Source organism: Nothoprocta perdicaria, unplaced genomic scaffold, assembly GCF_003342845.1.
Source record: "Nothoprocta perdicaria isolate Ctin4 unplaced genomic scaffold, notPer1 scaffold_290, whole genome shotgun sequence".
Taxonomy (NCBI): Eukaryota; Metazoa; Chordata; class Aves; order Tinamiformes; family Tinamidae; genus Nothoprocta; species Nothoprocta perdicaria.
The window spans coordinates 718,803-745,583 of NW_020455522.1; the positions used below are offsets into that span (position 1 = coordinate 718,803).

The 26,781-nt window shown below is 51.3% G+C and overlaps 1 protein-coding gene across 2 annotated transcripts; it reads left to right on the plus strand.

The window, feature by feature from the left end:
• The first annotated feature begins 397 nt into the window (after positions 1-397).
• Positions 398-26,781, plus strand: PPP2R5D (protein phosphatase 2 regulatory subunit B'delta). Of its 2 annotated transcripts, none has more exons than XM_026041710.1 (16): positions 398-429; positions 810-884; positions 7,134-7,359; positions 8,483-8,682; positions 9,063-9,173; positions 9,825-9,917; positions 10,448-10,578; positions 11,004-11,063; positions 11,738-11,846; positions 12,685-12,738; positions 15,416-15,586; positions 17,611-17,738; positions 19,841-19,942; positions 25,406-25,478; positions 25,832-25,948; positions 26,333-26,781. In XM_026041710.1, the coding sequence occupies exons 1-16, from the start codon at positions 403-405 to the stop codon at positions 26,468-26,470; spliced, it is 1,815 nt and encodes a 604-aa protein (XP_025897495.1). In that variant the 5' UTR covers positions 398-402; the 3' UTR covers positions 26,471-26,781. The 2 variants fall into 2 exon arrangements, with proteins under 2 accessions (XP_025897495.1, XP_025897496.1); XM_026041711.1 differs by having other exon boundaries at positions 7,137-7,359.

Consider the following 26,781-nt stretch of genomic DNA (forward strand, 5'->3'; position numbering starts at 1 on the left):
GCCGCGGGGGGGAGGGTGGTTCTGCCCGAACCCCCACGCTGGTGACATCACAACCGCGGGGATTCCCCCGTGTGACGTCACAGCCCCCGCCACGCGGGACCCCACGGCGAGGCCGCGGCCCCGACACTGGCGCGGGGTGTGGGGAGGSAGGGAGGGAGCAGCCCTGCGGCGAGCCGGAGCCGGCGTAGCCCCGCCCCCTGCCCGCTCGAGGGGGCGTGGCGACGGACACCGCCCAATGGAAAAAAAAGTTGAGCGGCAGCCCAATGAACGGCGGCGACGGCGGCTGTTGCTGGGCAGGCCTGCGCGCTGCGCCCAATGGGAGCGGCGCGCTGCGGCCGGGCCCGGGCGCAGGCGGCGGCGGGCGCGGAGCGGAGCGGAACGGCCGGGGCCGCGGCGCTCACCATGCCCTACAAGCTCAAGAAGGAGAAGGTGCGGCGGGCGGGCTGGCCGGGGCGGCGGGGAGCCCCGCGCCGCCGCCGCCCGCTCCCTCCTTCCCGCGGCCTTCCCTTAGCGCGGCCGTTGGGCGGGGGCGCGCGCGGGGCTGCGGCCGGCAGGGGGCGGGGGCGCGCGCGCCGCGGGTACTGCAGGAGGGCGGCGGGGGCGCGCGCGGAGGGGGGGGCGCTGCCGCTCCCCCCCGCCCCCCGCGGCGGGCCCGGGGGGGGGGGACAGTAGTGCCCCCCCCCAACCGGCGGCCGGTCTCGGCGCTGCCGCAGTAACGGGCAGCGGGGGAGGCGGGCGGAGCAGGCCCGGGGCGGCCCGGCCGTGACTGTGCAAGGCGAAGCATCCCCTGAGCCCGCTCTCCCCCGCAGGAGTCTCCGAAGTCCGCGAAGAGCCCTGCGAAGCCCGCGGCAGGCAAGGATGGCGGGGCGGAGAATTCGGAAGAGGTAAGGATATATTCCGCCCTCCTGCATCCCGGATGCTCCAGGGCACCCGTGCTCTGCCGCAGGAGTGACACCTCTCRCTCCCAGTGCTCCAAGGTGATCTGTTGGATAAGGGCTCTCGCCCGGAGAAGGCGGTAGCCGGGATCGCGTTTAAGGAGAAGTTAGTTGGCCCCAAAGGAGCCACGGCAGCGGAAGAGGCCGCGGGAGCGCRGTGCCCTGTTGTCCTGCGGGAAGGACGAGGCTTGGCACGACGGGCAGCGCGTGGCCGAGCTGGCCACGCAGAGCCGAGAGCCGCCGCCGCTGAGAAGAAAGAAGCCTCGTGGACCCGAGTGGCTTTCTGGCTCCTGCAAAGCCGAGGAAACGGCTGTTGTGTCGTGGCAGAGCGAGGGGAGCGATGAGAAGCAAGGAAAATGGGGCTTGTGCTTTTGAGGCCTTTTCTGGGGAAGCAGGGCTGGGAAGTAATTGGTACAGCATCTGAGATAATAGCAGTAAACTATTAGAGATGAAACACTTGTGCTGTGCTGTAACAGCCTTCCCGTTGTTCACAGAAAGCCAGGGTCTGCCTTCCCAGCTGCACAGGCACCCTGCTGGCCTCAGTTTTGATGCTGCCAAGGTGCCTGCATCAGGGTTGCCTCAGCAGAAAGCGAGGCTGTGATAAGCTGTGCTAAAGCTGGCAAACATTTGGGTAGGCCGGAGCTCCTTTGGTAGACTTGAGCTTGTCTGGCATTCAAATGGTGTGGTTGTGGAGCCTGAGACTTGGCTGCAGCAAAGTGCTGCATGTGTGTCCAAGGAAGCATTTTTTAATACTGCGATTTGGCAAACAAGCTACACCACTTTACATCCATAGAAGCTTGTGCAGTCAGGTCTTGTCTGGAGCATGTTGCGCTCCTGAATTGGGGAACCRGGTCCAGGAGACGCGTGCGGCTAATGAAGGCTAAGGAGAAAGCTGCTGTTCAGCGGGATGCCCATAGCCAAACTAAGGTCGCCCAAAAGTCTCCTTGAAACCGTATGCCTGGGCTGTGGAGTCTCCACAAATATCCCTGCCACTTAGCCGCTCCGTGTCAAGCTCTAAGCTGTGCTTGTGCCTCATCTGCTGTGTAGCCAGAAGAATCAGAAGCTGAGTTTGTTCGCCTTGGGGCGATGAGCAGTTTCGCAGGCTCTCCATCGTAGTCTTGGCCTCTGCCTGGTTTATTCTGCATGTGCAGGTGGAAAATGCTCGCTGGARGACTGTCCATGGGCTTGGGGGAAATGAGGGCGCTCCCGCCTTGTGGTGAGGGATCGGACTGACCTTCTGTTTATTTAGTTTATTTGTTTTATTCTGTTTATTTGTACTCTCTGTGCGCTGAGTTGGCGGCTCCGAGAGGAGGAAGGGACGCGTGGGTCTCGCAGCGCGTGGGTGGCAGCCGTCACAGCAGAGCAGGCCCGTGGCCCCTGCAGCGCAGCGGCAGCTCTGGTGCCGCTGTCCTGGTCCCAAAAGGCGCAGGAGCAAAGGGAGGACGGTGCAGGTCGGGAGCTTCCCTCCTTGACCTGACGTGGCCTGTAACGTCTGGTTGTTCCTGGGTGCAGAAGAAATTCAGGAGTGATGTGTCTAACCTTCCCTCCCACAACACATACCCAGCCACTTCCTCATATCCCAGACTAAATCCAGCCTTTCTTTAAGATGGAAGGCTGGGTCTCCTTTGATCATAAGAACAGAGAGCCGAAAGCAGACACCTCTGCAGCGTGCAGGTCTCTCCTTCCTTTCCCTGCTGAGGTTGCAGTGAAGCCTGTTCTCCCTCAGTGCTTTCCTGTCCCTGGACTACTCTGCTGCAGAATGGAAGAGAACTCTTTGCATGATAAGAAGAAATGTATGCCAGTTTGAATGCAATTTTCCTGCTCTTCAGGAAGCACAGAAAGGTATTCTGACTTTCACTTGGGGTGACCATGAGGAATTAGGTCTGTGTGGTGGCAGGGAGACTCCTGCCTTGTGTCAGAAGTCAGAGGGAGCTAGTGGGGATTTTGTTTCTGTAAGTTCCCTTGTGGGGGGGGTTCTGTCCTGTAAATTCCTCCACAGAGCTGTGCTTGTTTGGCTGCCTTTCGTTGGCTGAAAGTTATGTGTGCCAAAGAGAAATTCCTTCTTTCTTCAGCCCTTGATTGGGGCTTAATGTGTTGGCGCAGAAGAGCATCTAGACAGCCCTCTCCCAGCGTGTGCTCCCTTCCCTTGTGTTGTGCTCCAAGGAAGGGAGGAAGACTCGCAGCCCTAGTTTATCCTGGTAGCAGRGAGTTGTGAGTGGTTTTGCCAGCGAGCTAGCTGCCTGGGGTGGAAGGAGTCAGACTCTGCAAGGAGTGACTCTGGTTTGAGAGACCTGAGCAAGTGCAGTGGTCTGAGTGGTCTAAGATCTCCTGTAGGGATCTTTGTGAGGAAGATGAAGGGGACAGGAGTCAGCCCAGAAAGTCTTAAGCGTCAGAGCTTCGTTCCTTGCAGCAAGCAGCTCCTGGTGCAGCTGAGCTGGAAGGGCAGATGTGTGTGAAAGGAGCCACAGGTCCCCATAAAGGGATGGAAATGTTTGAATCCGCTTGTGATCACCAGCACAGAGCAGCGATGGTGGAAATGAAAGGTGGGTTCCTGCATCATCTTGGTTTCTGCTTGTTCTTGTGGCTGCCCAGCCAAGGGCAAAGCTGTGTGAGATGAAGAGGCAGAAGCACCTGGCCAAGCTCTTGCTTTTAGAGGGGCAGCGTTTGCCTGGGAGGAGATAGGAGCTGTGGATGGCACGTAAGAGCAGGCAATGGGAAAGAGGGTTTTTTTTGTCCTCCTTGTCCCTTCCCCACCCTGTCCCTCTCACATGATGAAGTGGAGAGAATTTCTGTGTAGCTAGTTAACAAGGGGAAAAAATAATGTCACAGAACAGCGTTAGATGGGAGGATGAAAAGAGTTGCTCCTCCTAGCCAGAAAGACTGGGAGAGGCAGCTTGGTGGGGAAGAGTTAATGACCTGGAAGTAGGAGCAGGATTTAGCAGCAGAGGAGAGAGGAGTTGCTCCGCAGCCTCAAGGGCAGGCTGGAGCCTCAYGGATACGATGCGCAGCTCTGGCAGTGGGTGCTTCTTCTCGCTGAGCTGCTGTATTACGTGTTTTGCAGATATCTCCACGGGGCTTGTTACTGCAGTACCTGGAGTTCATTAGTCAGAGACAGGCTTTTCAGTGTGTTCAGTTCAGTTACTCTGAAGCAGAGAGCTCGATTTTTAATAAGGAAGCTGTATAACAACAGGCAAGGAGAAAGAGAGCAGGTACTGACTTGAGGAATGGGAAGGGAATAGTCATCGGAGGAGGAGCCRAGAGCGGACCTGGGCTGAGGAGCTTGGCAAGCATGGGATGCTCAAGGGGCTGCTAAGGCAGCCACAGCAGGAGAACTTACAAAAGGTGAGGTGCTGGCTGGGTAGGAGAGCAGAAGAGAAGCTGGTGGCAAGAGCTCAGCAGAATTGGATGGCAAGAGCTTGGGGGAGAARGTCTGTGTGCTGGGAAGCTCAGGGTGGAAAGAGAGGGCATGGAGCCCGTCCAGGGCCTGGGGCTTGTTGACGTGCACAGGCAAGTCCCTTGCAAGTGGGAGGGCTGGTGGGAAGTGGCGCCGCGAAGCCACCCAGCCTGTGCCTGGGGGACCTCCGGCCTGGCTGCAGCCGGGGCTGTGAGCGCCCTGCTCTGCCGCAGCGGGAGAGGAGGAGCTGCTGCGCCGCGCTYGGCTCTGCGGCTCCGGGCCCGTCCCCAGCGCGTGTGCCCGCCGGCAGCTCCCGAGGAGCCGGCAARGTCCCGCCGGCGCGAGGAGGCCGGGACCTGTGCCCGCAGCCACGCGGCGCCACGTGCCGAGGAAGCGGTTCCGCAGGTTGGTACCCGTGYGTTGGGAGAAGAGCTTTCCGCTTCAGCAGCTTGCTGCTTTTCCAAGGCTGGAAGCTTCTCAGAAGAAAACACTTTCAAACTTAAGACAAGCCTCTTCTCTCCTGGTTCGTGTGMCCAAGGCAGGAGAGCTTGGAACCAGAAGGACAATCCAATGCAAGGATTCAGCCTGATTCTTGAAAACCCTTATAGCCTATCCCTTCCCAAACCTTCCATGTGGAAGGAGAGGGACTGWGCATACAGGACTAAGCAGCCCCAACTTCGAGTGTCTCAAGCTGCTCTGATACCCAAAGGCTAAGAGTGAGGAATGAAATCTCTTTCCTGGAAGGTTTCCGACAAGAATTCAGCCTGGTTTAGCTATTGCTCCTTCTTCAGAGGAGAGACCAATGTTCAGGATTAATTGCTTCCCATTTGTACCCCCTGCTTTTGCTGGCAGATGCAGCTGTTTCCATCACAAGGCTCCTCTTGCTCCCACCTCTGACCACTGAGCAGTGCTGCTTTGTGCAAGGAATCAGATCCCACTTAAACTGGGAAGAGTTTGTATCTTCTTGTCTGGCCCCCATCTTGTTTGGACCCAAGTTTGAAACAGAACTGTTACGTTTAAGACTTCTTTCAAGCAAATCAGACCAGAACTTGAATGCTTCTGATTTCTGCTTCRAAGTAATGTGTTGACAAAATAATTGGTGTCTTGTGCTGGGTGCTGTTCTTTACAGGGCGTCATTGTACTTGCTGGGATCTTCAGAGCAGTGTTCCCTGGCGGGTCTTCTAGTCAGTAGTTTGGGGAGGTGTGTGTTCCTACCTCTGTGCTGTGTCTGGCAGCTGGGAATCCATTGGGGAAAGAGGGGAGACGGAGGGCTTTGCATCCCTGTGCTCCTCATCCGCAGTGCTCTTCCTATCGTGGCCTGGACTGATTTGCCCTGCAGCTCCTTGGCTCCTTTGGGCAGCCCAAAGGAGCTGGGAGAGCCTGGGAMTGGGAGCGGAGCTGCACTCTAGCCGCGGAGCTGGGCTGGGCTCGGTGCTTTCTGCAGCTGAAGCTCTGCTCCAGGCTTTCTAGTGGGACGGTGCTCTCCCCTTTTTTCATGCATTTTCCAGCACGTTGTTAGCTATTAAGCTGCTAGGGCCTGAGTGGAAGCTGACCCAGCAGAGCTTCAGCCAGACCAGAACGGAAACGAGGAAACCCTGGCTTCGTTTTTCTGGCTACCTGCTATAAAAGTAGGAAAGTTCCTCTCTAAGAGCTCTTTAACAAGCCTGAGGTGGAGAGCGTGTGCCGGGGCTCGCGGGGTCTCTGTGCAGCCTTCCTGAGCCCGCGTTCCCGTCGGCTCTGTGGTCTGTGCCCGCGCAGCCAGCACGTCCATCCAGTGGTGGTGAATGAATCGGATCCCGGGAAATGCTGCGGATCAACAGGCCTTCCTCTGGCAGCGTGGCTCCTGTCATGGCTTCGCAATGTGGTCCAAAGAGTGGAGCCCAGGGCGCCTCTTCCTTCTGTTTATTGCTGAGACTTTTTATGTGTGTGAATGTTGACAGCAGCTTACGGACCAGTTAAACCCAAGAGTGTGTAAATATAAATACCTCTTATGGATAGAAGACATCCCCTCAGTTTGCAGATGTGCTGATGTACACCCTGGTGGAGGTGGAAAACCAAAAAGCAGGAGCAGTTCGGAGAACAGCGAGGCTGGGACGAAGCAAGGTAGGCGAGCAGACAGGATGGGGCAGGAAARTCCGAGGCCTGGGACAGGAGCTTTGGGAAGGTGCTGATGTTGTCCACTTGTGAGGAGCAGGAAGGAGCAGAGGGAGGCATGTCCAGAAGGATCCATGGGATTGTAGACTGACCACTTGTGGTCTATGGATGCAGCAGGGGTTTTAGTGGTCTTTGCTGTGGCCTATTTGGGGCCATCATGTCTGATCTGTAAAATCTACTGTTCTGCTTTCTCCCGGATGCCTCCATGTAAGTGTCTAAGATGGCAATTTGCTAGTTGTCAAAAGTTTCCTTTGCCGTGTGTTGTACGAAGTACCAGAACCAGATGGAGCATCAGGCTGCCATCTCTGGACCACAAGAAGTACTGAGGCAAACAAATAGAACTGAGAAAACTCCTATGACTTGCTGCAAGATGTGGCTTTGTTTCCTGCATCTCTAGCATCCCATGGGCTCTGTGGTGCCTCGTGGAGCTATGGGATATACCCAAAGTGATGCTGGCTTTGCAAGTGTGCCACAAATGCGACCAACTGAACTAGAGCTCTGCGGAAGTACACAAGATGCACAGAAATGCCACTACAGAGGTGAAAAACTTGCCCGGTGTCTTCAGTTCAGAAAGATACTGACAGTATGTGATTGATTTTGAGGCCCGTAGGTAAAAGATTGCAGGTTGTTTTATTCTCTTCCCCCCCTAGCAGGCCCAGCAGCCACAGCAACCACCTCAACAGCAGCAGCAGCAGCAGCAGCAGCAACAGACAACTTCAAACAAGCGCCCGAGTAACAGCGCTCCCCCTCCAACCCAGCTGAATAAGATCAAGTACTCGGGAGGACCCCAGATCGTGAAGAAGGAACGTCGACACAGCTCCTCTCGCTTCAATCTGAGCAAGAACCGGGAACTGCAAAAGCTCCCAGCCCTTAAAGGTAAAAGAGACCCTGCTGTGTGGGTGACRTGACCCAGGAGCTCTGCCTTTTCCACGCAGGCACTGCGGTGTAAGGGCTCCTTCCCTAGTGATCCTTGCAGRGTGGTGCTAACCTGCTGCTGGTGGTGCCACAGGGACAGCTCTGGGACAGGTGTCTGTCACAGACGTGGCAGCGTGCTGAAAATTAAAAGGTTGAGGGGTAGCCTGAAAGAAAAGGAGTATATTCACTAGTCTGAGGAACTGCATTGTCATCTCTCCATTTGAGCTGATTGAAACCCTGCTGTTTGCATTTATGTGGGGTTACTTGAGGCTCTTCCGTGCAGGATGGCGGTGATGTGCAGACACCCCAGTGCAGGAGTTAAAGCAGGTTCCTGCATCCATCGATTCCCAGGAGAGGACCGGGCCTCCTCCTCCTTGTGTTTCCATTGCAAATTGCAGTAGTGCTATTAAACTTGTCCACGTTAGGGCAGTGGCCCAGCATTAGCAGTTAGTCTCCATGTCTCCGTGTCGCAGTTAAACTTGGCTTAAGCGTGGACAAGGAGAAAGTGTTTTCAGCAGTTGCTCAGCCAGGCCTGTTGCTGACAGTGCTCTCAGCAACAGGTGGTTCTCTTGGGGAAGACAGCTGCCTTGCAGCTTAGCAGCTYTTCTGCAAATCAAAGGCACATTTGCTTGGTTCTCCTTAACACTCTGTAGCTTCCAGTGGCAACATAACAGTAGTAAAATACTGTTGATATTGGGCACTCTTCTGTGTCACCCTCTCTGCCTACAATGCATTTTGTCTGTCCCCTGTGACTAGGGAGTACAAGGTGTCACCAGTCTGTGATGGGAGCCAGTTAAGTGAGTACTTCTTCCTAYTGGGAGAGTATGATGCTCATCAGATCAGAAACCCCTGTTGTGTTTGGAATTACCTCATGGAGTTGGTACTGTAAAAGTCCTGAAATCTCACTGCTGTTGTCACATCTCTGTACTAGGGAAATGCTGCTGCCCRCTTTGCCTGCTGAAGGGCCACTGTGACTAAGAAGGGACGGGAAAGTAGGGAGTGGGCAGGGCTGTGCAAACTTGGGYGGAACAGATAGATAGCCTGCCTGGTCTCCAAGGATAGATGTCCCTGCTTTCTCTGYCAGATGCTCCTCTGCACGAACGAGAAGAGCTTTTCATCCAGAAGCTGCGGCAGTGCTGTGTGCTTTTTGACTTCATCTCTGACCCCCTCAGTGACCTGAAGTTCAAGGAGGTGAAGCGAGCAGGTCTCAATGAGATGGTGGAATACATCACGCACAACCGTGATGTTGTCACTGAAGCCATCTACCCCGAAGCAGTCGTCATGGTAGGACACGAAGCTGGCGTTTTGTGTGGTACAGAAAGGGGAAGGGGAGGGTAGACAGAGATTTTTTCAGGAAGGAGTGTGACCCCAGCAACCTATCCCTTGATATCTACCTCCCTCAAAGAGAAGAAGGTGAGAGGGTTGTATGTGTGTGTATCCAGAGATAGCTGGAGGGTTTTGTTCAGGGGATTGTTCCTGGCATAGGTTTTGTGTTTGTGGACTTTATGTAGAAACTGCAAGTCTGTGGCTTCAAGGGAGGGAGCTCTTTGTGAGCTGGGATGTGCCAGGTTGGGATATGCTGCTTTGCAGTGAGAAATTTGGGAGAACCATCACTGGGTGTGGGAATGTCACTAATCCACTTTTTTTTTTTCTACTCGACTCAGTTTTCAGTGAACCTCTTCCGAACGCTCCCACCATCATCCAATCCCACAGGTGCAGAGTTTGACCCTGAGGAAGATGAACCTACGTTAGAGGCTGCCTGGCCTCACCTTCAGGTGAGGAAAAGGAGGGAGGGGGACACAGATCTGGCCTGTTTATCTGTAAGAAGTGGAGAGCGTGCATAACATGGGAGCCTACCAGCTTCCCCCTGCCGCCTGGCTGCCTCCCCCAGTGACTGAGGGTTGGGGCTTGCGGCCCACGGGCTGATGTAGTTTGAAGGCAACACAGGCAGCAGGAGCATCTTGGAAGCTGGCTGTGGGCTATGTGCAGTGTCCACCTGTAGCCACAGTACCTTGCGGCACTGACGGAGGCTGGAAGTGAATTCCTTAGCAGGAGCAGAGGACTCTGCACTCTGCCTTCTCTTCTGGAGGTTTCTGTCCTCTGTAAAGACATGGGCTCAATGTGGGAAAAGGTTCTCAGGAATGGTGTCTTCATCTGAGTGAGTGTCTGCTGTCTTCAGTAGGATCTGAGATGATTCTAAGAGAGTATTCAGAATTAGGCAGTTAACTTGCCAATGGTGCTGCTGTCCATTAAAGCAGGAACAGCTGACTTGATCCCAGCAGGAGGTAGCATGGATTCCAATATTTTCTGTGCCAGCTTCAGGTTTCCCAACCTTTCCTCGAATCCTTTAGAAGAAGAAAAACATGTAAAATAAAATATTGCGAGGGTGTTATTTCTTTTTAAATTATCTCTTTCTTCCCCTGCAGCTGGTGTACGAGTTCTTCCTCCGGTTTTTGGAATCACCTGATTTTCAACCAAATGTAGCCAAGAAATACATTGACCAGAAGTTTGTACTATCCGTAAGTAATTCCACTCCCTGCCATTCTGCACCATCCTTAAGAAGAATGTGCCACAGACATTGGACAAGTCATTATCTGGACAGTCCAGCTTTTTGGCAGGTGCTAGATAATGAGTTTTGTTTTCTTCYCTCTCTCTCTCTCTCTCTCCTTTTCTCTCACTTGTGTCCTTGCTTGAAAAAGCAGCCAGAATTTTCTGGGTAGGGCAAAAGGGTGTGCGAGTTGTGGTGCTGAGTTTCGTGGATTTGGTGTGTGGGTGAAGGGCACTGAGGGCCTAGCAGGGGAAGTGCAGGGACACCCAGCTTTGAAGGGTGTCCAGGCCCTCACTGTGCTTCAGGAGGTTGAACAGATGCTTATAGTTCCAGATTATGTCTACAAGGATGCATGTTTCAGGGAAGTTATCCCTGTTCTCAGCTTGCTGTAGGTGACAACGGGAGTGGAAGAGCCACCTTTGCAGAGCAGGAACACTGCCCTACGTGGACTGTAGCTTTGTCTGGGGAGGGGGCACACTGACTGAATTCCTCTCCCCACAGCTGCTGGATCTCTTTGACAGTGAAGACCCCAGAGAACGAGACTTTCTAAAGACCATTTTGCACAGGATTTATGGCAAATTTCTGGGTCTACGTGCGTATGTGAGGCGACAGATCAACAATATATTCTATAGGTGAGATGTTTCCTAATGTTAATGGCCCCGCAGGTGGAGGGGATAATCCAGTGAGAGACTTCTGGGGCGCAAGACTGTGATTCTGTCTCTGATCTTGACTGTGATTAGCCAACTGACTCCATCATGTCACAGCATTTTGGAAGGGAGTATTTCCCTGAGCTCAAGAGCTGTGRGAGTTTGACAGTACACTACTGACTCTAGTGCACCTAGTGAGTGCTGAAGCTTACGTGCATTAGTTTCTTGACAGTGATGCTGATCTGGGAGCCACAAATGGGATACTTGCTTCCACCTTGCCTTGTCTCTCAAGAGCTCTTTTACTTACTCTTGCTGGAAATTCATCACCTMGTTGGCTTTTCGTTCTTTTGCTTATCAAACTGAATCCAGCATTTTGGCAATGACTTCTCATATCTCTGCCTTTATTTTAGGTTTATCTATGAAACAGAGCACCATAATGGGATTGCAGAGCTGCTGGAGATTCTGGGGAGGTAATGGCTCTTTTAGAAGTCCTGTGGGCCCCAGAGCATTTAAGACCTCCTAGCCCAGTGTGTTGTGTGAGTTGGCAGTGCCTTCCCACAGCTGTTCCTGCAGGAGCCAACTGTTCCAGGAGATCCCAGTTGGACAAAGCACTCAGGAAGAGCACTCTCCAGTCYGCGCCTAAATGCAGTACTAGCATTCCCTCCCACCCTGGATTTGTCTGCTGTTCTTTGGAGTCTGAGACAGTCCTCCTAACTCTCTTACCTCAGCAGGCTGCAAGGGAGAAGAATATTCTCACAGTGCTTAAGTAGTTTTCCCTAACTTCAACTGCTGTCCTGTTAGCAGACCCTCTTATACTGCTGCCCCACCGTTTTGTAAAGCACAAACCTCTGGGACTGGACTGCCTCTGCTCTGGCCTTCCCAGAGGCTCTGATTAGTTATGTGACCTGGTGTGAGGAGTCCTGTGCTGGGCCTGGTGCAAGGTACAGCAGAGCCCCTGCCCCATCAGAGGTGTTTCCCAGCTCTGCTTGCTGAGGAAACACCCTCTCACTGCAGGGCTGAGCCCCAGCAGCTGAACTCCTACTGCTGGCATTACAAAGGAGAGTCCGGGCAAGCCACCTTCATGCTGAGAGCTCTTGTATTTCTGCTGGTTAAAGATGCTGATGAGGCCTTTGTTTCCTTTCAGCATAATCAATGGGTTTGCTTTGCCTCTGAAGGAAGAGCACAAGATGTTCCTCATCAGGGTATTGTTACCGCTGCACAAGGTGAAGTCTCTAAGCGTCTACCACCCACAGGTGAGAAGTGCTGCAGATTGCCAGGGCAGAAGGGGATTCTTGCAAAAGCAGATGCTTAGGTTTGCTGTATTACATGAGGTTCTTGCTGTGAGATATTTTAGGCTCTGTATTAGTCTGTCATGTATTGCTTTGACCCTCTCTCATGGTTCCTTGACCCCTGTGTCCACACATATGTTCATGTTTTATGTCGCTGGCTGGTAGGAGGGTATCCTGCCTTGTCTTACTGGCCTGACTTTTAGGACATGCTTTGCCTTTTGGTGCTGGAAACTTATATTTGGACCCTACTGGAGTCAGAGAGAAAAAGTTCTGAGCTCCAGTCATCTGCTTGTATGGGTGATGTAAGCATCTGCAGTTTGCAGTTGCTGAGATATACAGAGAAATCAGTGTGCTGGGCATTTAGCCTGATATGGAGATTAATTTCTTGCCCATTAGTAGTCATAACAGAGGGAAGAATCAGGACTGTCCACTGAGTTTAAAAATAAATAATTAAAGAATGGGTGATGATCAGTGATGTGTGCTCTCCTGACCTTGTTTTTATGGGATTGGAATTTGTGATGATCCGGTTTGTTCCCACCCTTCCATGCAGCTCTGCTTGCATTTGAGTAGTTGCAGACCGCTCTAGGTGGTTCAAGTTTTGCCCTTTTAAGCTGTACCTGTTCCTGTTGGCCTGGTCTTAGTGAACCTTCACTTGTCATCAGGAGAAGCAGATTTCTTTGGTGCTGCAGCTGTCTGTTCATCACACATGTAGCACAAGGCCTAACGTGGCTTACAGGCAAGGGTAGTGGTGTGATCCCATATACTTAAGGAAGCTCTAATTTTGCCATGTTCTTTCCTGCAGCTGGCCTACTGTGTTGTGCAGTTCTTGGAGAAAGACAGCAGCTTGACAGAGCCGGTGAGTAACAGGAATTAATGTCTGTACATCAATCATGTGCCCGAGACCCTCACAGCCTCTGCAGGGCGCAGCAAGGCAAAAAGGGTCAGAGAGCCTGGGAGAACTGGACTTCTTCACTAGACCTGCACAGTGTCTTGTAGATGGGTGCTGTGTGGGTTCCCAGCCCTAGAGCGAGAGGGATTGTGCTGCTCATGTGCAAGCCTCTTGCATCCCCTCCTGAAAGCTTCAGGAAGGTGGATTATGATGTTCCTTTGTGCTTCAGATCTTGATGTAGCAGAAGGAAAACTTTGCAAAGCCATTCTATCTAGACAGGGCTTTGGAATATTAACAGATTCTAAAAAGACAAAACACATGGCTATCTGACATCCAAGGGAGCCATCATGAGCTATTGAGGACCCTGAAATGTTACGAGTTCACCCCGAACTGTACCGGAGTTGGCTGAAAAACTGGCGATGAGGTTAGGAAGCTGGGACCAGATGGTCTGTTTGGGCAAGCCACTGTTGCTTGGTGAAAACATCCCCCTTCCTGCTCTAGCATCAGTGCGTTGCCTCTGCAGTGTTAAGTATTGACAGGTTTGCTTTCAGGATGCAGCTCTGTGAGTCAAGTCCCTGTGAATGGAAGCCTCGGTGTGTTCCAGGCGCTGGCTGCGCGGGCCCGCAGCGCCAGCCAGGCTGCGTTCCGGCTTGGCAGAGGGTGCAAGCAGGAGACAAATGTTCCTCCACCCACTGCAGGACAGGAAGAGAAGCGTGTCGGAAATGCCTTCTGCAGAGGGAAGCTTTGTAGCCTCCAAACAGCAGATGGCCGAAGAACGCGTGCTTTTGTCACTGTAGCAGGGAGCACCAGAGAGCGTTTGCACTTCGATGATTAATGCTCGCTGAGGCCGTCCCGTGCTGGGGCTGAAATGCCTGYGTTCTTGTTGAGCCTGGCTGTGCTCGGTGGAAGTTGGTCAGCTGCTGTCAGCTTTCTGGTCCCACAGCTTTGCCAGCAGCAGTGCTGAAGCAGCCCTTACTTTTCTGCTAGATTTGGGCCCTCCATTTCCTGTGTTCTTACAAGCCTGCTCTGAAGCAAATTCCAGAGAGCAGCTTCCTGATCACACTGAGCAGCTTCCTGATCACAGTGAGTGCCTGAAATCCAGCCTAGGAGCCTCCTGAGTGCTTGCTGTGGGGTGAGGGATGGGGAAGAAACAGGAAAGCACTTACAGTGGGATGAGGGATGGGAGACRAACAGTCCATTGGTGCTTCCTTTTGCAGCTTACAAGCAGCAAAGCCTCGTGGCTTGTGACTGCTTGCAGGGTAATGGTTAAAACCTCCCTTTATTAGAGACCCGGGTCTGATTCAGTGCTTGGAAACACCAGGGGAATGACCCAATTTCATGACCTTCAGTGGCTGTCGCATTTGGTCCCAACCAGACAGATCAGGGCAGTATTGCTGTAGRTTGTGTCCCGTTGAAGTGGAAGCATCCTGCAGCAATAGACTCCTAGTGTGGCTGAGGCTGCTGCAATCTTGGAGAATGAGAGGGTGTGCTCTGCATTAGGCTCTGGCTGCATTCGGATCAGTTGCTATCAACTCTGGAAGGAGGCCATATCCGTCGCTGGGTCTGAACCCCCTCGGAGCTGCCTCCCAGCAGCTTGCTCAGCAGGGCTGACGCGGTAGCTGCTGCTCTACAGCAATCTGAGTGATTGCCAGGTGAGCCAGGCAGCGTATGTGCTCACTAATAACAAAGACAGGCTCGACGCAGCTCGCACCACCTTAGCTGTAGGAGAAATTGCCTGTGAGTCACTGAAGCTACCTCCTGTTTGAATGGCTGATCTGAATCACGACAAACACTGCGGATGCTGAACTGCTGGCTGCTCAAGCCTTGGGCCGATGGAAATGTCATGCTCGGATGTTCCCCATCTTTCTGTTGCTTTGTCCGCTACTGTCCCTTCATGCTCCAGCTCCAGCAGTGGCTTCAGGGTCAGCTTGCTAAAGTATGTAGAGCTGGAGAGAGCAGCTCTTCTTCTGATAGATTCTTCAGGATCTTTTAAGCATTAGTTTAAAGATTTCCTCAGCCAGAGGGTGCATTTGCACTGCTGTGTTTAATCATCACCATTAGGTATAGCCTCCAAAAACTTCTCTAATCCCTCGTGGAGCCCCGTTTGGACTTTGAGTGCAAAGTCTTGTGCAGTCGATTTGCATAATCTAGTTACCTTTGTGTGAAATGTTATTTCTTTTCGCTTGTGTTGAGCTTGTCGCTGCAATTTTTTATTGAGCCCTCCTTAGTGTTCATGATTTGAGGTATACAGGATAATAATTCTCTGGTCACTCTATATAACTTCKGATTTTTGTTAGTTGATCTTCCCAACCTTGACTGGTTGCTCCTTTGCACTGTCTCTGCTCCTGCCCGCTTTGGCTTGGGAATGTTCCTTGTTAGGCCTTGTTTAGAAGAAACTACTTCTTGTCTTTGTGGCTACAGCAAGTTGTCAGAACCATGGTAGCCTGGGCTACACTGCTGTTACACATGTAATTTGGCAGCATCTTTGCACTTCTCTGGGAACCTCAGCTGGCTTTCTGAGAATGTTCTCCCTGCATCTGTTGCTTCCTCTCCTCTGCTGTTGTGAGCAAAAGTTGAAAATCTTCCTTGAAAGCTGATGTTAACTCTAAGCCTCTAATGTTGCATCTCCACCCTTCACGCTCAGGTGATCGTGGGCTTGCTGAAGTTCTGGCCCAAGACACACAGTCCCAAGGAGGTGATGTTCCTGAATGAGCTGGAGGAGATCCTGGATGTGATTGAGCCGTCTGAGTTTGTGAAAGTCATGGAGCCCTTGTTCAGGCAGCTGGCCAAGTGTGTCTCCAGTCCACACTTCCAGGTGAGGCTACAGTCTTATCTTGTGGGTCAGCAGCATGTGGAAGTGCAACCAGGGGCAGTACTAGCCTTTACACAAGGGAGACAGCGAGACTTCCTCATCGTGTAGCAAGCTCATCTGAAAGGAAAACTAGGCTGATGTCGAGCTTTGAGTGGACTCCCTCCTGCCACACGATGGACTTCCAGACTGTGTCCTCCAGCCTGGAGCTGGAGCACAGGTACTGTGCCGCCCCTTGTTTTGGCTGGCCAACGCTAGATGGARGGGAACCATCCCACATCACCGTGCTGAAGTAAAATGAAGCTGGCTGCTGTATTGGAGCAAGGCCAGCCAAAGCTGAGATTAAAAGCAGAGAATACGCTTTGTATTAATCTGTTGTAGGTGATACTAAGTGAGGTATAGTGAAAGCACTAGAAACTGCTTCTTCCTCCCTTGCTTCTACTGAAAGGAAGGTAACYGTAGGCTAAAAGTGTGGCTGGTGGTCTCAGAGTTTACAGTCTCCAGGGTGATAGAACCTGCTGGCATCTCCTGGAAGGTGTCCTTGGTCTGCTGCTTTAGGGTTACATGAGGAGTGCACTGGAAGTAGATGCATGCTTGCTGGTGAAGCACACGACTGACCAAGGTGTGGGTCGGGTATTAGAGAGTGACACACCCCTTCACCAAAATGAACTTGGCTGCACAGTGAGGCAGACTGGCCTCCCGCACATCCTTTGATACAGAAAGGTGCACAGTTATTTGTTTAGAAGCCAAAAAATGAGGTCATTCATTTTTAAAAAAGTTTGTTTTCCTAGAAAGAGTCCCCCTGGGAAGGACTTGATAGAAACCATCTGGATGTGGATTCCTGGTGTGGGGCCAAAGGGCTAACATGACCTTTGGGTATGGAAGTGCAGTAGGAAACTAGACACTTGGAATAGAAAAGAGCAAAGTTTGGAGGAGAGAAACCCTGTATCTCACAGCATTTTTTTTCTATTGCCAACTCTTTCAAAACAAGACTGAAAAAAATTGGGCAAGATGCAAACATTTTGCAGCTGAAGGGAACAAACCCCAAAGGTTTCCTATAGAACAAGACTGAACAGTCTCAATGTTTGCAGCTCGAAAGAGAGCAAAAATAGGAACTATATTCTTGGTGAGGCTGTGCCTTGGTGGGGGAGAAGTTTCTGTGAGGCAATCGCCCGTTACTCTAGCAGACAAAGGCTTAACAAGGTCTAATAGCTGGAAAGCAAAGCTTGAACAGCTTGAACAGATGAGTTTCACTTGGTGTACTTGTAGGGAATGGTATGTGAGGGGATGCAGTGAGTTCTCCATAAATCAAAATATAAAACTGGGACTAGGTGTCTTTCCTCCTGGGGTTTTGCTATGTCACCCTCAAGCAAAGACTAAATTTATACACCAGACTGGTGGTCTGTGTTACCCAGATTTCTGGTTATATAGGAGGAGTTGTACTCAAATCTCTCACTGTGTGGAAATCTGTCAGRCTTGTTTGATTTGTGAAAGCGGGATGACTGCCCCCAATGTTTTCCATATTTTCATCCTGTCTGAAGAAACTTGTTGGACTGTGGGCCTGGTGAAAGAAGCATGTCCCAAAGCTCAGGGAGACAGTGTGTTGTGGAAGAGACCAAGTAAGAATAGAGCTTTACAGAGGCCAKTCTGAGGAAACAAGAGATGCTTGGAGCTAATCTCTGCTATGGTCTGAAGTGGATGATGGTGTTGAGCTTGAGTATTGTGCAAATCGCATCGGAGTCATTGGTGTATTGATGGTAGACTTGCCTGGTCAAGAACATGACATTTTTCCAGATAAAAAAGGTGGTTTTGGCAGAGGGCAAGGGGGAAAAAAACAGTCCAGGCAGAGGGAATGAATGGTCCTGCTAAAGGTGAGAAGATGAGCCCTGCTGTCTGCATTGTAGGGAAGCTGCCACTGCTTAGCTGGGTGGTGGCAGGCTCTGGGCCCAGAACTGTGCACGGTGTCTTGGGTGAACCAGGAAAATTCCTGAAAGAAGCCTCTCCAACCATGGCTTTCCCTCCCACTGCAGGTGGCAGAGCGAGCGCTGTACTATTGGAACAACGAGTATATCATGAGCCTGATCAGTGACAACGCAGCCAAAATTCTGCCCATCATGTTTCCAGCACTCTACAAGAACTCCAAGAGTCACTGGAACAAGTAGGTCTTTCTGCGTGCCCTGGCACTCGCTGTGCATGCAGGATTGCTTGGCCCATCTCTGCTCTTGGGCTGCGCTGCTGCAGCGCGATGCTCGGCGAGGAGACAGAGGGGATGTGACCCGTACCAACACGGGGGAGAGCAACAGCAGAGCATAGTGGCCTGCATCTGCAAGCACCTTGGTGGGCAGCTGATGCGAACCCCTTGGGGGCCGTTGAATCTACCCAGAGCTTGATACCTGCCTGTCTCTAGCGCTGCAGGGCTTGTGAGGTATGTTGTAGGTTCTCCAGCAGATTTCTGGCCGCGCGTAGATGAATCCACGTGTCCCCCCTTGGCTAATGCGGTGCCTGGCTGCACCGGGGTGCAGGAAGCCCAGAGAAAGCAGTGGGGGAGATGTCTCCTGCCAGGTGGCCTCATGTTTCTGCTCCCTCCATACTCGTCCGTCCTGTGGTTCTCCCACCAGCACTAGCCTTTCCTCCCACTGCTTGTTTGGTTGGTTCCTTTCCTGTTTGTGCAAAGCTGYAGAACTCCCTTCCTTTTGATGAATTCCCTAGAAATAAGTGGCCTACAGCTGAGACCCTAAAGCCTTCCAGAAAAATTCAGGAAGACTTGTCCCATCCGTTATGCTAGAGGATGGAGAAGAAAAAAAAAAAGGCAGAATAGTTGCATCAAGGGAGACCAGGCTCAGTTAGGGCTCAGCTAGGCTCAGTTAGACTCGCTTTGCCCTGTTCTGTGCATGCCCTCTCTTTCTGATCTTTCTTGACCCCTCTTGTGTCTGCGCCTGCTCTCCCCTGCTCGCTCTTTCTTTCTGCTTGCTATATCCCACTCCTTTTTGCTTAGTCTCTCTCATGCCTGGGCTTGCTCTCCCCCGTTGTTTTTTCGCTTTTTCTCCTTTGGGCATGGATAGTCTTGCTCTCCCCCGCTCCCGCTTTTTCACATGTGGACTCGCTCCCTCTCCATCTCCTTTGCTGTCTCTCTCTTGCTCTCCCTCAACTTTTTTGTTCTCTTGCTCTTCTCCCGCGCTTGTGTTTTTGTGTGTGGGCTCTGTCTGCCCTYCTTGCTCCCTCTGCCCTCTTTCTCACTCGCTCCCTTAGACTTGCTCCTCCGTGTGTGGACTCACTCCCCTGCTCTCCTCTTYGCTCCCTCTCTCTCCCCCATCAGCACATTTAGCTTCACTCCTTTGCTCTCCACCCTCTCTTGCTCTCCAATTGCCTGCACCCGCTTTCCGTGTCACACGCTGCCTTGCTCCCTTCCCTGATACCTTCTTCTCCCTCACCAGACTCCTCACTTTCCGTCTGGTGCGAGCGCTCACTTGCTCCCTCTCTCTTTGCTCTGTCTTGCTGGGCTCTGTGTCTTGCCTGCTCCTTCACCCTCCTGCTTCCCCCTTTGCTCACTCTCTAGCTCTGTTTCACTCAGTCTAGTTATCTCTGTCTCTCTCCATGGCCTCGATCCATCTCTTGCTCCTTCTCCCCTGCTCTTTCTTGTCCATGTGCATGCTCATATACTTTCTCATTCTCTTGCTCTTTTGCTCTTTTTCCTTTTGTGCTCTGACAGTCATGCACCCCATGCACTCCATTTCTTGATCTTACGCTCTTACTTTCTCCCTCTCTCACCTGCTTTCCCCCTGCCCCACACTCTTTTTCCCCCTCTCTCCCTCTCCAGGAATTGCTGATGTCATGATGGCTTTTCTTTTGAGGTGTTCCTTGTGCTTATTCCTGTTTCCGCMTGGCTCTGGAGTACCTGTGTTGTGGACAACTTGCTGACAAAGCTCCCAAAGGAGCAGTGTTTAGTAAGCCAACAAAGCCTTCAGGTGTTGCAAAATGAACCTCCATTTAGGAGCCCTAAAGCTAGCTGAGATAAAACTCTCTTCAGAAAGTCCTGAGCAGGTCCCTAGTGCCCTTCCTCTCTAGTCTCTGACTGCAAGAAATGGTGGGAATGCTGGAAACTGGGAACATGCAGAAGCCTTTGGTTGTGTTGCTGTAGTACACAACCAAAGTGTATGCTAGGAGCTGTTGGTGCTAGTTCTGGTACATTGGAGCTCTCTGAGGGCTCAGAACCTGGCAGATACCACTGTGACTTGTTCTCCTCTCCCGGTCTATTCGCAGGACGATCCATGGGCTGATCTACAACGCACTGAAGCTCTTCATGGAGATGAACCAAAAGCTATTTGATGACTGCACGCAGCAATACAAGGCAGAGAAACAGAAGTGAGTAAGAGGTTCTTGCCAAGGGACCTAAGCTGGTCCTGAAATCTCCTTGAGATACACTGTTGATAGAGGCTAGCAGGCAGAGGAGAATTAGAAAGACTACACAAATCACTGTGAGAAAGGATGATTCCTCAGAAATGAGTAGGTGTAAGGATGAGAAGTAAAATGGGGGATGAAGGTTAGATCAGGTAAAAACCTTTTCTGCAGCAGCAGCAGGCAGCTGACAAAGGAATAGCTGAGTTTGTTGGCTTGTGAGGAAATCAACTGCAATATGGAGGACACTCAGTTTTGCAGAGAAGCTTATGCTCTGCCTCGGAAATATTTACCAGCCTGTGCATATCCTGGTGACCCCAGGATAATTCCTGCTGCTTTGTAGAGATTCTTTGCTGAAGAGCTTTGCTACAGTAGGCAAAGATACCTCTTTCAGCCCACAGGAGGCCTTCAGTTTTCCAGTAATAAAGATGGAATAAGACCTAGAGTTTCCAAGAGAAAATGACAGAGATAAAAGCTTAGCTCAGCAAGTGCCTGGGCCATCATGAAGCAAAAAGAAATAACTGCTCCCTTGCCTTCATTTTGATTATATGTCTCAGTGAGTTGCATCAAGCCTGAAGGATTTTCTTTCTGGGTCATTTTTCGACTGCTCCTCGCCTTCCTTGGTGAGCCAGGGCTGCCACATGAGCGGAGGTGGTGAGAGCAGGACTCCCCTGTTGGCTGCAGGGAGCTCTCGGAAGAGTTCAGCTGCTTCGTGAAAGAGCAAGGAATAGCAAAGCTGAGATGAGAACCCGAGCACRAAGATGGGAAACCTGCTTGGGGAGGTGTTGCTGTATCTAAGTTGGCAGCAAGAAAGCATGTTTTTTCTTCCCTTTTGAGGGCATTTATTAAGCCCACTTCTAGCTGTGCATCCATATTTTAACGTGGAGTGCTGGCACTGTCTAGTATGAGGTCTGCCTGGGGGTTCACATTAGGAGCCCCCTCCTSCCAGTTGCTTACACCCGTGCTGAGCTGTTGAGGGTGAGACTGTTCCCTGGACTGTAGGACTGATGTCGAATTGCTCTGGAAAAGCTCGACAAACCAGTTAGATCTCTGAGAGATGGGTGTCTAGAGCTGTTGCAGTTTATGCCCTGGTTATGATGATCTTTTCCTGTTGTACTTCTAAGTACAACAACTTAGAAGTTCCTTCTAAGGCCTTTTAGGGCTTTAGAAGAGAGTTGCATTTCCTTTCACTGGCTTAGCTAACCAAGTTTGATAAAACACTAGTTGAAGGCTTTTGGCAGGGCTTTTTGCCCCAGCGAGCCACGTACAGGTGTTTATTTGCCTCTGTGCTAAGAAGGGAAGCAAGGCTGACATAAGCACTTGCTCACCGGCCCTTTCTGSCTTGAGTAGCGTGAAAAGAGGGCCTCAGATGAGGTTTGAGGATGACAAAGGAGAGAAGACGAGGGCAGGCTGGGAAAAGACGGAAAAATGTAGTAAGGGAATAGGAGGGAGCAGCTGGTTGGAGCAAGGATTCAGCTGGACTGAGRGGGGTGTTCCTATCAGTGGACAGAGGGAACAGGATAGGGCAAGAGAACAAACTGGAGGAGAAGAGTTGATGGGAGACCATGGATTTGTTGGGAAAGAGCTCTGGGACTGGATGGGGTGTGGGACAATGATGGAGGAGGAGAAAAAAAAAGGATGCACCTGGAAGAATGGATTAAAACCCATCTAGAGAGTTTTCTAGAGTGACTTACCTCAGTTCTTTGCTCAAGTCCACTGTGGAAATGTCCTCTCCCTCCACGTCTTTAAAACTTCAGCAATACATAAGCAAGCCTATGTGCACCTGGCATTTTGACTGTATGTTTTAGAGTTTAACAGAGTAAACATTTCATTGCTAAAACAGAGGGCAGTGGGGAGAAGAGGAAAAAAAAAACCACATTCCACAGGCAGGAGAAAATGGTGTTTAGTGGGGTCACCTGTCACTCCAGTCACCTGGGGAAGGTGACAGTCTCATAGCTGAGGAATCTGGAGCTGAGGATGCTGTTTCTGTGGGAACCTTGCCTGGATTGTTGTCRTGTTGGATCCATCTTTAATGGCACAACATCGTGTTTTCTTCTGGAGTACCTCTTGCTTAATTGGTGAAACTGAGAAGAGCTTGAAAAGCAACATCTTTAGTGTAGACATAAATTAATAAATAAATAGAAGATAATACATTAAAACCTTTCTCAGAGGTCATCCCAAGGACCCACTAGAGACCTTGTGCTACRAACTAGAAAACAGCAGCTTGCAAATACTGCGCAGGTGCCCAAAGCCAGTAAATGTAAAATGCTAGTAAAGGTGAACTGAGGAAAAGGAAAGACCTTGTGGACACAAGTAGGCTTTGACCAGGTGCTCAGAAAAGATTTAGCCATGGCTTTAATTACTTGCCATGCCTAGGAACAATACATCATCTCTGTCCTGCAACCACTGCTCCTGTCGCTGTGTAGTTGTTGGAGTTACACAACAAGACTGAGATGGAGAGCCAACCTGTTTCTCCCAGGTGTATGTGAATGGTCGCTGCTGTCCAGTGCAGGTGGACTGACTGAGTCCCCCTGGAGTTTTTGAAGCTATTTAGATGATCAGAGCCCTTTGGAAAACAGTAATGAGTTTGAGACAGATGATGAGTGTCTTCTGAATATGGTGACTGCCTGAGTGGAAATCACTGGGGAGATGAATAATCCCYCTTTGAGGGGACAAATAATCCCTCTTCTGTGAAAGGTGCTATGACCTTGAATGCTGCCCTTCAGTAAATGTGTTGTCAGCRTGCCCCGGGGCTCACTGTGGCCTCCGTGACACGTCTGTATGGTAGCAGCTACTTCATCTCCTCCCATGTAGGCTGCAGCAGAAGGAAGGAAGAAAAGTTACCTCTCAGTATAGTTCTTTCCCAAATGTCCCGCCAATATCGGGCAGTATGGCTTCCTCTTGCTGCTTGTGCTGGGTCAGGAATGAAGGAATATGATGGAGTGAACATCTCCTGGAAAGCAGGACCCAGAGGGACTTGGTTGGCTTCTCGCATGGACATGTCACTGACTCTGAGCACTGCTGTTTTACTTCTCCCTGGAGAAGCAGAGTGCTCCAAAAAACTCATGTGGATAAGTCACATTCCCTCAAATAGACCATAATGAAAACGTCCTAGTGCAGGAGGTAAAGCCAGTCTGTGAGTTATGAGGTGAGTAGAACCATTCCTTTATGGTGGGATGCTGGACAGCTGTAGTAACAGTTGAGCTAGTCAACATTATGTTAATCAAAATAGCAATGAAACTGTTCTTTGAAAATGCCACTTTGGCTGAAAAAGGCCATCAGAGATGTAAAACTTTGAGCTTTTTAAAGACATTTCTCTTGGTAACGCTGAGTTTTCTTTTTTGTGTGGTGAACTTTTACTTTGTCAGCTGAGACACATGATAGGTTGGCAATGAGGAACCYAACGGTCCTCCAAGCACCATGAGGAATGTAGGACTTCCTCTGCAGCRTTGTTCAGGTGATCTGGAAGGAAAGAGCTTGTGTCACAGGTACACATAGCTGAGCAGACACTTGGTCCCTGTATACCCGGCCAGGAATGTAAGGTGGTCCAGCTGAGCAAAGCCAGCTTTGCTGCAGTGGCAACAGGCTTGTGTTCATGGCAGTAGATGTGATGCCAGCAAGACAGAAGCTACCTCAGAGGGCACCGRCCCCACCATGTGAGGCTGTTAGTGGGCAGACATCTCCATACGCACTCAATATATACTCAAAAATATCTCAATATGTGCTTCCAGTGACAAGACTGGAGTAATGTATATGTTTCTTTTCGCCACACATTAAAAAGGGTGCTGGAGCAGATAAAGAGCTAGAGAAGGTGAATGCTAAGCCTTGGTTGCAGTTGCTCATAGAGGCCTCCAGAGGTCTAGCAGAAAATGAGATATGTGGGTTTTGTTGTTACTGCTTTTGTTTGTTTTTTAACAAAAAAAAAAAAAAAAAAAAAAAAAAAAAAAAACCAAAAAAACAAACCCAAGGCTTCTCTGATGGAGCAGCCCTGAATGCTTGAAGCTTGAGTGCGTGGCAGTTTCATTCTCATTTCCAGCTGCCTTTCTTGCATTTTTTTTTTTCCAGAGAGTAAGAGATGAGGTGATTACAGAGCATAAAAGCTGCCTTAGCATGGACAAAAAGAGAGATGAGCAGCTGGGATGCAAGACAGAAAAACACAAAACAGAAATAAAGCAGCATTTTTTTTTATGTAGAAGAAGGAAGGATGGATGTTTTTCTGGAGGATACCTTATTTACATCCGTAGTCATGGTATGCCAGGGCTCTTGGAGAAGTTTGCTGTCCTGGGCTTTGCAGGTGGTCACACTGAATATTCTTTTAAAGCCTGAACTCTTGGTCTTGTCACAGATTTGCATCCCGGGGTTCAGGCGACTCCATGGAGTGTTGTTGTGGCCAGAGGGAAAAGKGTCTCCAGAGGAGACACTGGAGCCCCATCTCTGTTAGATAGGGCAGTTGGTACCTGCCTGCATGCGTAGTGTGTTGGGAAGGAATATTCCCACCTCCCTCTCCATTAGTTGGAATTAGGGCTCTGTTCAGGTTCAGTAAGGACAAGTGCAGGGTCCTGCACCTGGGGAGGAATAACCACAAGCACCAGCACAGATTAGGGGTTGACCTGCTGGAAAGCAGCTCCACAGAGAGGGACCAGGGAGTCCTGGTTGACACTAAGTTAACTATAGGGCAGCAGTGCCCTCATGGCTAAGAAGGCCCATGAGATCCTGGCTGCRTCAGGAGGATGTTGCCTTCARGTCAARGGAGGGGATCCTGCCCCTCTACTCAGCTCTGGTGAGGCCACAACTGGAGTGTTGGGGGCAGCTCTGGGCTCCCCAGGACAAGAGGGATGTGGAGCTCCTAGAAAGGGTCCAGCAGAGAGCAACAAAGATGATGAAGGGACTGGAGCATCTCTTGTATGAGGAGAGACTGAGTGGGCCTGATTAGCCTAGAGAAGAGAAGACTGAGAGGGGGTCTGATCAATATGTACAAGTACCTGAGGGGAGAACGTAGGGAGGAAGGGGCCAAACTCTTCTCAGTGGTGGCCAGTGATAGGACAAGGGGCAATGGGTGTAAGTTGAAACAGAGGAAGTTCCATCTCCATGTGAGGAAGAACTTCTTTACTGTGAGGGTGACGGAGCAGTGGAACAGGCTGCCTAGGGAGGTTGTGGGAGTCTCCTTCTCTGGAGATCTTCCAGACCTACTTGGATGTCACCCTGTGCCCCGTGCTCTGGGTGTCCCTGCTGGAGCAGGGGGTTGGACTAGATGATCTCTAGAGGTCCCTTCCAACCCCAACCATTCTGTGATTCTATATAGGACAGAGCAGTTACTCCCCTTACCTGTGCCCTCCTGCTGTCCCCATGGCCGGCCCTATTCCCATCTTCCATCAGTGAAGCGTCCCCTTTCCCCAGGACATCATGCTTGTTCCCTCTCTTTCCTCTCAGGGGAAGGTTCAGGATGAAGGAGCGAGAAGAGATGTGGCAGAAGATAGAGGAGCTGGCCCGGCTGAACCCCCAGGTTGGTAACAGCAGGACAAACGAGACAAAAATGTGTCTAGGGTCCAACTTGTGAGAGCGGGCTCTAGCAGCCGAGTCAAACCCCGTGTACGCACAGCTTCAGTGACAGATCTATCCCTCCCAAGCCCCAGTGCCTTGGGGATACTGGTTGGATGACACCAGTAGGGATGGACAGGAGATGCAGGTAGGGATGGAGAAGGTGACAGTGCTGTCCTGCCTGTGTCCTGCTCCCACTGCCTTTGCAAACAGCAGAAAGCAGCTGGAAGAAGGGAACCAGGCTCTGTTAGGACACTGGAGGGGGGAAGGTTTGGTGTTGAGCAGCGCGCTCACCCCGGCTCTGTGTGTTGCCTGCAGTACCCCATGTATTATGCCCCTCCACCACTGCCTCCAGTCTGCTGCATGGAAACAGAGACCCCAACTGCAGAGGACATCCAGCTACTGAAGAAGACAGTGGAGACAGAGGCTGTGCAGGTGCGTAGTTGTCTCGGGTCATAGAATCACAGAATCGATATGGTTGGAAAAGACCTTTAAGATTATCAAGTCCAACCATAAACCTTCTACAGTCTCTCAGACCAGTCAAGGCATCAATATAGAGACCAGCGGTCAGGACTTGCTGCTTCCAAGTGCTTGAGAGCAAATGTCTCTTCTCTGATGCTCTGATTGGAGATCAGGCTGGGGAGAAGAAACGTGAGCAGGGCTTCTCTGTGCCCAACTGCTCTGGGTGGCTCCCTGCCCTCTCTACAGCATGCTCCTGCCAGCTGTAGCGCGGTTGGAGTCGGGCTGGGGAGGCTCAAGGTTTTCCAGAGCTGCAAAGAGATTCGTTACTGCTCCCTGACTCCCCTGGTTTGTCTATAGATGCTGAAAGACATAAAGAAGGAGAAGGTTTTGCTGCGCCGGAAATCGGAGCTTCCTCAGGATGTCTACACTATAAAAGCCCTGGAGGCCCACAAGAGAGCAGAAGAGTTCCTCACCTCAAGCCAGGAGGCTCTCTGACGGGCTGGGAGCTGCTGTGCAAAGCTCTACCCCATTCCTTCCCCCCCAGGGTTCACAGAAACGCACTTGGTTCTCATGTATAACTAAGGAATGAACATGGTGAGCTGTGCCTGTCCTTCACTCCATCCGCATCTCCCCCACCAGAGTAGATCTGGTTTTACGTTGACCCTTTTATCTTAGCACTGCCATGTCCTTCTGCTTCTCCTCTTCCCCTTTGCTCCTCCACTTTCGGCAGGTGTGTGAAGGGGGCCTGCCTGGCCAGGGATTACGTTGGGCCGGGCAGGAGCTCCTTCCTTCGCAGCCCCTGCCCA

What these genes read in the sequence shown, in the direction of transcription:
- PPP2R5D (XM_026041710.1), top strand. Translation starts at nt 403, where the DNA reads ATGCCCTACAAGCTCAAGAAGGAGAAG. An exon ending in TAAGCGTCTACCACCCACAG is followed by an intron (nt 11,847 to 12,684) that starts GTGAGAAGTGCT and finishes TCTTTCCTGCAG; the next exon opens with CTGGCCTACTGTGTTGTGCA. An exon ending in ACAGCAGCTTGACAGAGCCG is followed by an intron (nt 12,739 to 15,415) that starts GTGAGTAACAGG and finishes CTTCACGCTCAG; the next exon opens with GTGATCGTGGGCTTGCTGAA.